At 48.5% G+C, this 10,350-nt stretch overlaps 1 protein-coding gene across 1 annotated transcript; it reads left to right on the forward strand.

Annotated features, from left to right (window-relative positions):
- Positions 1-889: 889 nt before the first annotated feature.
- LOC147736864 (uncharacterized) lies at positions 890-2,761 on the forward strand. Its single transcript, XM_086953542.1, has 4 exons — positions 890-1,020; positions 1,273-2,249; positions 2,501-2,610; positions 2,696-2,761. Exons 1-4 carry the CDS (start codon positions 890-892, stop codon positions 2,759-2,761), a joined length of 1,284 nt encoding a protein of 427 aa, XP_086809668.1.
- The last annotated feature ends 7,589 nt before the right edge of the window (positions 2,762-10,350 follow it).

Raw genomic sequence — 10,350 nt, forward strand, 5'->3', positions numbered from 1 at the left:
GTTACGCAAGTTTGAGACTATCTGCCTCGGGATAGAACACCTCGACCCACTCTGCTCACTCTGGCAAAAACCTTAAAAATTCACCACTTTATTGTGTTGTTCATGACCATCTCAGATTGTTTCCTTTTTATTGTGTACTGTTCTGTAATTCTATGTAAATCGCCTCAACCTTATCTGTTGTGCAGGATTGATATGTAAAACTGTTAAATATCAAAATGGATTAAATGAGCACCATTGCGCTATAGCTAATGTAAATAAATCCTCGTCTTCAGAACTACAATCCTTAATCTTACACCAAACACAGAACGGGTAAAAGGAACTGATGTTCGGTGACTGATGAGCCACAATATTACTGTGCATGTTCTAATGTTCTCAGTTACTGCCATTACGCCAAGGCAAAAAGGTACTTCTCAGTTTAATCATTAAATATCAGACTAACTCTTTATCACTGCATTGCTAAGAACCTATACAAATAGATTTGAGAAAAACTTCAGTCACAAAATAAGTTGCTGCCGGAGAGGCTATAACCAAAAGACTATTATCTGCTACAAACATTTTAACAGGTGTTACAGGGCTGCATCCAGACATATTTTGCTCAATGCAAGTCTTAAGAAGATTACACACAATATCTTTTAGAGATAAATGCTGAACATTATCTAAACAAGCCCGACTCTAAAATCGGGTTCACTCTTACCGTGGCATATAAGCAAGAGAAAACTAAATGTAGAGATATTAACTCTAGGAATACACCTTTTAAAAACACGGGCTGTTAGAAAAATTTCAGTGTTCAAACCTGCCTCAATCAAAGCAAAATAACCCAAGTTGGGGAAAAAGTTACCTGTGCCAAAAAAGATTAAGCCATAACTCTCATCTCACTGAATTTGAGAGAATGCGCACTGGGAAAATCCTCTCTCAGTGCTCTGAATGCCAAAAAAGTTTCAGCAGTAAATCTTATCTCACTGAGCATATGAGAATCCACACTGGGGAAAAACCTTATCAGTGCTCTGAATGCCAGAAAAGGTTTTTTAACAAACAAAGTCTTTCTCGACATGTATTAACCCACTCTATAGAAAAACCTTACCAGTGCTCTGAATGCCAGAAATGTTTCAGTTTAAAAAGTAGGCTCACACATCACATACGAATCCACACTGGGGAAAACCCTTATCAGTGCTCTGAATGCCAGAAAAGGTTTAGTTTCAAACCGCAACTTTATCGACATGCATTAACCCACTCTGTGGAAAACCCTTATCAGTGCTCTGAATGCCAAAAAAGTTTCAGCAGTAAATCTTATCTCACTGAACATATAAGAATCCACACTGGGGACAAACCTTATCAGTGCTCTGAATGCCAGGAAAGGTTTTATAACAAACATAGTCTTTCTCAACATGTAATAACCCACTCTGGCGAAAAACCTTACCAGTGCTCTGAATGCCAGAAAAGGTTTAGTTTCAAAGGGAGTCTAAATCGACATGTATTAACCCACTCTGTGGAAAAACCTTACCAGTGCTCTGAATGCCAGAAATATTTCAGTGAAAAAAGAGACCTTACTGTACATACAAGGACCCACACTGGGGAAAAACCTTATCAGTGCTCTGAATGCCTGAAAGGGTTTTGTAAAAAACAAAGTCTTTCTCAACATGTAACAACCCACACTGGGGAAAAACTTTACCAGTGCTCTGAATGCCACAAATGTTTCAGTACAAAAAACAATCTCATTCATCATATAAGAACCCACACTGGGGAAAAACCTTATCATTGCACGGATTGCCAGAAATGTTTCATTAGCCAAACCCAGCTCACTCTGCATAGAAGAACCCACACTGGAGAGAAACCTTATCAGTGCCCGGAATGCCAGAAATGTTTCATTAGCCAAACCCAGCTCACTCTGCATAGAAGAACCCACACTGGAGAGAAACCTTATCAGTGCCCGGAATGCCAGAAATGTTTCATTTACAAAAACAGTCTCACTCATCATATAAGAACCCACACTGGGGAGAAACCTTTTCAGTGCTCTGAATGCCAGAAATGTTTCAGTGTAAAAATCAGACTCACTGAACATACAAGAATCCACACTGGGGAAAAACCATATCAGTGCTCTGAATGCCAGAAAAGTTTTTGTAACAAACAAAGTCTTTCTAATCATGCAGTGACCCATTCTGTGGAACAACCTTATCAGTGCTCTGAATGCCAGAAATGTTTCACTGAAAAACGCAATCTCACGGTGCATATAAGAACCCACACTGGGGAAAACCTTATCAGTGCTCTGAATGCCAGAAATGTTTCAGTTTAAAAAGTAGACTCACACGGCACATAAGAATCCATACTGGGGAAAACCCTTATCAGTGCTCTGAATGCCCAAAACATTTCAACAGTAAATCACTTCTAACTGCACATGTGAGATTCCACACTGGAGAAAAACCTTATCAGTGCTCTGAATGCCAGAAAAGGTTTTGTAACCAACAAAGTCTTTCTCAACATTCAATAACCCATTCTGTGGAACATCCTTATCAGTGCTCTGAATGCCAGAAATGTTTCAGTAAAAAAAGTAGTCTCACACGACACATAGGAATCCACACTGGGGAAAAACCTTATCAGTGCATTGAATGCCACAAATGTTTCAGTGAAAAAAATCAATCTCACTCACCATATAAGAACCCACACTGGGGAAAAACCTTATCAGTGCTCTGAATGCCAGAAATGTTTCAGTGAAAAAAGACATCTCAGGCTGCATCTAAAAACCCACACTGGGGAAAAACCTTAGCAGTGCTCTGAATGCCCAAAACATTTCAACCGTAAATCACTTCTAACTGCACATGTGAGATTCCACACTGGGGAAAAAACCTTATCAGTGCTCTGAATGCCAGAAATGTTTCAGTGACAAAAGAAGTCTTTCTCGACATACAATAACCCACACTGGGGAAAAACCTTATCAGTGCTCTGAATGCCAGAAATGTTTCAGTGAAAAAAGAATACTCACTACACATACAAGGACCCACACTGGGGAAAAACCTTATCCATGCTCTGAGTGTCAATCAATCAATCAATCAATCAATCAATCAATCAAAGACATTTATAGAGCGCACTACTTACCCGTAGGGTCTCAAGGCGCTGGGGAGAGGGGGGTGCTGTTACTGCTCGAACAGCCAGGTCTTCAGCTTCTTCCTGAAGGAGAGGTGGTCTTGGGTCAGGCGCAGGTCGGTTGGGAGGGAGTTCCAGGTCTTGGTGGCCAGGTAGGAGAAGGACCTTCCTCCTGTTGTCGCTCTTCGGATGCGGGGGACGGCGGCGAGGGCCTGGTTGGCTGATCGGAGGTGGCGTTTGGGAACGTAGAAGTTGATTCGGTTGTTGAGGTAGCTCGGGCCTTGGTCGTGTAGGGCTTTGTGTGCGTGGGTGAGGAGGCGGAAGGTGATTCTTTTGTTGACGGGGAGCCAATGCAGGTCTCTCAGATGTCCGGAGATGTGGCTGGTTCGTGGGATGTCGAGGATGAGTCTGGCTGATGCGTTCTGGATCCGCTGGAGTCTCTTCTGGAGCTTGGCGGTGGTACCGGCGTAGAGGGCATTGCCGTAGTCCAGTCGACTGGTGACGAGGGCCTGGGTGACGGTCTTCCTGGTCTCGGTGGGGATCCACCAGAAGATCTTCCGTAGCATGCATAGGATGTTGAAGCACGCCGAGGAGACGGCGTTGACTTGCCTGGTCATGGAGAGGGAGGAGTCCAGGATGAAGCCCAGGTTGCGTGCGTGGTCTGTCGGTTTGGGTGCGGTGCCCAGGGCGGGGGGCCACCAGGAGTCGTCCCAGGCGGAGGGCGAAGAGCCCAGGATGAGGACCTCCGTCTTGTCTGAGTTCAGTTTCAGGCGGCTGGTCGTCATCCACTCGGCTACATCTTTCATCCCTTCGTGCAGATTGGCTCTGGCGGCGGCGGGGTCGTTGGTCAGGGAGAGGATCAGCTGGGTGTCGTCGGCGTAGATTATGTTGAGGTTGTGTTTGCGTGCGATGGCCGCGAGGGGGCTCATGTAGACGTTGAAGAGGGTGGGGCTCAGGGAGGATCCTTGAGGGACGCCGCAGATGACTTCGGTGGCCTCTGACTTGTACGGTGGTAGGCGGACTCTCTGTGTTCTTCCGTCGAGGAAGGAGATGATCTATTCCAGTGCCTTCTCCTGGATTCCGACGTAGCTGAGGCGCTGTACTAGGGTGCGGTGGCAGACAGTGTCGAATGCCGCGGAGAGGTCTAGGAGGATGAGGGCCGCTGTGTCTCCGTTGTCCATCAGGGCTCGGATGTCATCGGTGGCGGCGATGAGGGCGGTCTCGGTGCTGTGGTTGGCTCGGAAGCCAGACTGCGAGGGGTCGAGGGATCCATTTGTCTCAAGGAAGGCGGCCAGCTGCTTGTTGACGGTCTTCTCGATGACTTTGGCTGGAAACGGGAGGAGCGAGATGGGGCGGTAGTTCTTGAGTTCGGTGGGGTCCGCTGTGGGTTTCTTGAGTAGAGCGCGGAGTTCGGCGTGCTTCCAGCTCTCAGGGAAGGTGGCGGTGTCGAAGGAGGTGTTGATAATGTCCCGCAGGTGGGGTGCGATGACAGCGTCGGCCTTGTTGAAGACGTGGTGAGGGCAGGGGTCGGTCGGAGATCCGGAGTGGACGGAGTTCATCATGCGGACGGTGTCTTCGGTGCTGATCGGAGTCCATGCGCGGAGGGTGGTGGTAGGGGGCGGTGGTTCGGTCGCGGTGTGCGTTGGTTGGGTGCTGAAGCTGTTGTGTATGTCCGTGATCTTGTTGTGGAAGTATGAGGCGAGGGAGTTGCAGAGGTCTTGCGATGGGGTGATGTCGTTGTTTCCTGCGCTGGGGTTGGATAGCTCTTTCACGATGTTGAAGAGTCGAGTGTGTGTCCGGCGAGGTGGGTGTGGGTGGACACCAGCTGCTTGAGTCCAAGATTGACGAGGTTGTCGAGCAGGGTGCTGGTGTTGCGGTCGTTGTTGTTCTCCAGGTGGAAGTTGAGGTCCCCCAGGAGGATGTAGTCGGCGGAGGGGAGGGCATGCGGGCTGACGAAGTCGGCGATGTCCTCGCTGAATTGAGTGCGTGGTCCCGGAGGTCGGTAGATCAGGGTGCCTCTGAGGGTGGTCTTCGGGTCGGTGTGGATCTGGAAATGCAGGTGTTCGGCGGTGGTAAGGGTGTTGTCGGTGCTGGTCGTGATACGGATGGTGTTCCTGTGGATGATGGCGATGCCTCCTCCCATCTGTTTGGCGGTGCGGTCCCTCCGAGTGATCTTGTATCCCTCTTGGATGGCGATGGCGATGTCGGGCGCTGAAGAGGCGTTCATCCAGGTCTCCGTGAGGAAGGCAACGTCAGGGGCTGTGGTGTCGAGGAGGTTCCAGAGTTCGATGGCGTGTCTGTGGACGGAGCGGGTGTTGAGCAGGATGCACTTGAGGTGGGTGCTGCTGGTGTTCGGCTTGGCGGGTGCTGGTGCGAGGCAGGTCCGGATGCAGGTGAACTTGCAGGCGTGGCAGCTGAAGGGTCCGTGGGTGCGTCGTGGGGTGGCTTGGTAGCATCCTGGAAGTCGACCGGTGTTGAGTGCGCTGAGGGTGGCGGCGGTGTACGTCAGGCGGGTGGGCCGGGTTCTTCTAGGGCCAGGGGTCCTGGCCCTGGGTGCGGTCCAGGCGCGGACGGGCGCAGACGGGCTTACCTTTGGCGCACCTTCGGCGCACAATCGGCGCGCCCGCTGCGCGTGACCGCTGCGCGTTCGCACGGTCGCCATATATGGCGAAGTGCGCCGGGGGGCGGAGCAGCTGGGAGGCGGGAGCGGGGAGGGAACAGAAGGAAAAAAGGGGCGGGGTTAGCGGCGGTGGCGGGAAGCGGGGAGGGAGGACGAAGGGCAGCGAAAACGGCCAAACAGGAAGGAAAAGACAAACCTAATTACAAAACTATTACACAGGCAATACAGAAGGGCTAAGATTACACAATTTAAACAGCAAAACAGCAAAAAACGACAGGGGCAGGACAGGCGAGCACGGACCACGCCGCCCGAAGGCAGGGGGCGTGGTCACGCGGCGGCAGCGAGGCAGTCAGGCAGAGGGGGCACACGCAGCAGCTGGTGGCCGTGCGGTGCGGGGGTGTCCTAGAACTAGGTCACACTCACCTGCGTCGCGCGGTCGCCATATATGGCCAAGTGCGCGGGGGGGCGGAGCAGCTGGGAGGCGGGAGCGGGGAGGGAACAGAAGGAAAAAAGGGGCGGGGTTAGCGGCGGTGGCGGGAAGCGGGGAGGGAGGATGAAGGGCAGCGAAAACGGCCAAACAGGAAGGAAAAGACAAACCTAATTACAAAGCTATTACACAGGCAATACAGAAGGGCTAAGATTACACAATTTAAACAGCAAAACAGCAAAAAACGACAGGGGCAGGACAGGTGAGCACGGACCACGCCGCTCGAAGGCAGGGGGCGTGGTCACGCCGCGGCAGCGAGGCAGTCAGGCAGAGGGGGCACACGCAGCAGCTGGTGGCCGTGCGGCGCGGGGGTGTCCTAGAACTAGGTCACACTCACCTGCGTCGCACGGTCGCCATATATGGCCAAGTGCGCGGGGGGGCGGAGCAGCTGGGAGGCGGGAGCGGGGAGGGAACAGAAGGAAAAAAGGGGCGGGGTTAGTGGCGGGAAACGGGGAGGGAGGACGAAGGGCAGCGAAAACGGCCAAACAGGAAGGAAAAGACAAACCTAATTACAAAACTATTACACAGGCAATACAGAAGGGCTAAGATTACACAATTTAAACAGCAAAAAACGACAGGGGCAGGACAGGCGAGCACGGACCACGACGCTCGAAGGCAGGGGGCGTGGTCACGCGGCAGCAGCGAGGCAGTCAGACAGAGGGGGCACACGCAGCAGCTGGTGGCCGTGCGGCGCGGGGGTGTCCTAGAACTAGGTCACACTCACCTGCGTCGCACGGTCGCCATATATGGCCAAGTGCGCGGGGGGCGGAGCAGCTGGGAGGCGGGAGCGGGGAGGGAACAGAAGGAAAAAAGGGGCGGGGTTAGCGGCGGTGGCGGGAAGCGGGGAGGGAGGACGAAGGGGAGCGAAAACGGCCAAACAGGAAGGAAAAGACAAACCTAATTACAAAACTATTACTCAGGCAATACAGAAGGGCTAAGATTACACAATTTAAACAGCAAAACAGCAAAAAACGACAGGGGCAGGACAGGCGAGCACGGACCACGCCGCTCAAAGGCAGGGGGCGTGGTCACGCGGCGGCAGCGAGGCAGTCAGGCAGAGGGGGCACACGCAGCAGCTGGTGGCCGTGCGGCGCAGGGGTGTCCTAGAACTAGGTCAGAAATGAAAAAAGAATACTCACTACACATACAAGAACCCACATTGGGGACAAACCTTATTGCATTGAAAGCCACAAATGTTTCAGTGAAAAAATCAATCTCACTCACCATATAAGAACCCACACTGGGAAAAAACCTTATCAGTGCTCTGAATGCCAAAAATCTCCCAGCCGTAAATCTGATCTCACTGCACATTTGAGAATCCACACTGGGGGAAAAACATCAGTGCTCTAAATGTCAGAAAAGATTCAGAGGTAGTGATGGTTACATGCACCATAAGAAAACACCCCATCAAAAATACTTCAGTGCTCCAAGTGCCAGAAAAGCATCCATTTTAAATGCAATCTCACCTACATGAGAAGACGCACACAGGGAAAAAACATTACCTATGCTGTGAATGCCAGAAATTCCTATTGTTTGATAGGCACAGCCTCACTAACCATAATCCACTCCATACTGATGAAAACCTTATGAGTGCTCTGAATGCCAGAAAAGCTGTAGAGAAAAACGTTATCTCACCTTGAGAAACTCCACACTGAAGAAAATCCTTATGCTGTAAAAGCTTGAATCTGAAAGACAGAGTTATGTTTCATGAGAGATCCCACTCTGGGGAAAAACCTTATGAGTGCTCAAAATGCAAGCAAAGTTTTGGTCACAAATTACGTCTCACTTGTCATGAGCAAACTCACACGGGAGAAAAAAGCCTTGTGTGTTCTGAATGTCAGATAAGGTTTAATCAAAAATCAATGTCACTTCACATGAGAGAATTCACACTGGACTAAAGCCTTATACAGGAGGGGAAAGCCAGAAATGTTATACTCAGAAAGGAGATCTCACAAAACAATAGAAATGCACCCGCACCAGGTAAAAAGTAAGGCGTATCTTGAGTTGCAGAAAAGCTTCTAACAACCTGACTTTACATGAGAGAGCACATATTGTAGTTGCAATAGGATTATTCAAGAAATTCTTGCAGGATAACTTAGGCTGCCCGGATGCAACCTCCAAAGAAATTTCAGGCCTTGAAAATGTTTTAATTGCAACAAAATCCACAATTTGAGTATCTGAAAGTTACAAAACTCTCAAGGTCTTTACTTGACACAGAGAAGTGTTAGTACTTGCAAACATCAACTAAAAAAACAAAAAATTCACGATATTAATGTCTTAAATTTTCTCCACCCAAAAGGTTTCTACTCACACTTGTTTCTTAACATATCACTGAAATCTAGATGTTCATGCTAAGATTAGGCCTAGGCGGTATTCCTCAATGAAGAACTCGGCAAAGTGTCAAAAAAACTCAACCGCTCAACGTGGAGTTCTGCGAGCAGCAGAGTTTGTTAGGGTCAATTTGAACCGCTTTTTCGGCGAGTAGCACGCTACTCCAGGATCCCAAAATGATTAGTGGTGAATTAGTGTAGGGAAATATAAAATGTATTTGAGAGCTGGACATGTTGGTCTGTTAGTTGGGTTGAAAAAGAGACTGGAGGGATAGAAGAGGGAAGGTTTTGCATTTATATAGCGCTTGCTACCCCTGATGAAGTGTTGAAGCGCTTTTCAGCGAGTAGCATGCTACTCCGGAACCCAAAAAGATGAATAGATAGATTAATTATTGTGGGTAGGTTGTTTTATTATATAAATACAACTGTACGAACATTTATAAAGTTCTCTTGTAAAGTTGTATCCAAGTGGCATGTATAGTCTCTGATAATAATGTATACAAAGTTGGCTTGCCATCAAGACTGATGCCCCGTAATATTGATGCAGAGTCAGTTGTGCTGAAGTATTTTAGACTCTTGTTGAATTGTAACATCCACCTCGTAGTGTTGTAGACGAATATAGGACCCTAGTGTAATTTTCCCGATTCACTTCTCTTGCATGAGAAAGAAGACTGCTCAATAAATAACCTTTTTTTATTGAAAACACCTATCTCTCTATTTCTCTGCAAATCCTGGTGAAACGAAGCATGCACAATTGACTGAGTGAAATAGCAATCTATGGTTTCGGCAACTCTAGAGATATATTTCTTATTCTTGGGGAACAAAGTTGTCATGTTTATGCGGTTGTCAGAAACTAATCCCTTCTTGTGAATTCGAGAAAGTTTCTAGTGACCTCTGAGCTAGCTGGCATTCACAATTAAGTCTAACATATTCAATAGAGACCTAGTCGACTTCAGTCCTACGTCTAAACTATTGTTTATGTTATTCCAATACGCAGAGCCTATTGGGAATATAGGAACTACACTACAGTAGGTACTGTTGTTTGTATCATGTCCATATTGTAGGCAGACACAAACGCCGAAATAGTGCACTATTTATATTAAGCATAATGTAGGTGAACAGATCACAGTAACCACTGTACAAGCTGTAGTAGGTGCTTAGAAGTAGAGTGACATAGAGGGCAATAAACACTCCACTTACTCTGTCACTAGCTTAGTACAGACGAACTCCAAAGGCTTCGTACATGATGAAGCATCAGAGTGCACCCTCTTTCTGCGTCCCAAGGGCATTTTGGCTTTTGTTCTACAGAAGAGGCTGCAGACACTTACATAGCCCTTTATGTAGTGTGGATCACATTGGAGAGATTTTCAGCGGGCATGCTTACCTTTGTATTGGGCATGGCCACATTCAAATGTGGGAAAACCTTTTGTCTTGCGACTGCACTGTATTATTGACACGGGCGAAAGGGCAAACAAGCAGTGAGGAGACGCACTGATTGTATATCACCACCTGACAGGATGGTGACAGACCCCAACCACCTGCAGGGGAAACGTGCCACCTCGTTTAATAGCTGCCAGACGCTTTACTTTGTAAGCAGACTGTTTGTTTACAACTGTACCTATGTTGGGGCACCACATGCTTTTTCCAGCATAATCTGGTGTACTTCCCCTGTGTGACATGACAGCACCCACTGAAGACTGCACCGTTGTGTAGTCTGGGACAGGACAGTGCACCTTCCCTGTAATTCTGAACTGGGCCTTTAAATACGGTACTATTTTGTGTGCCTATTTAATTCAGGTATACAAAGAATGTGGTACTACTTGTATACTAAGGTA

Source organism: Lissotriton vulgaris, chromosome 1_2 (assembly GCF_964263255.1).
Source record: "Lissotriton vulgaris chromosome 1_2, aLisVul1.2, whole genome shotgun sequence".
Taxonomy (NCBI): domain Eukaryota; kingdom Metazoa; phylum Chordata; class Amphibia; order Caudata; family Salamandridae; genus Lissotriton; species Lissotriton vulgaris.

Excerpts from the sequence above, each read along its gene's own strand:
- LOC147736864 (XM_086953542.1), top strand. The coding sequence starts at position 890 with ATGCGCACTGGGAAAATCCTCTCTCAGTGCTCTGAATGCCAAAAAAGT. Across the intron at positions 1,021-1,272 it reads TGCTCTGAATGCCAGAAAAG|TTTCAGCAGTAAATCTTATC; the intron begins GTTTTTTAACAA and ends ATGCCAAAAAAG. Across the intron at positions 2,250-2,500 it reads AAGAACCCACACTGGGGAAA|ATCCTTATCAGTGCTCTGAA; the intron begins ACCTTATCAGTG and ends ATTCTGTGGAAC.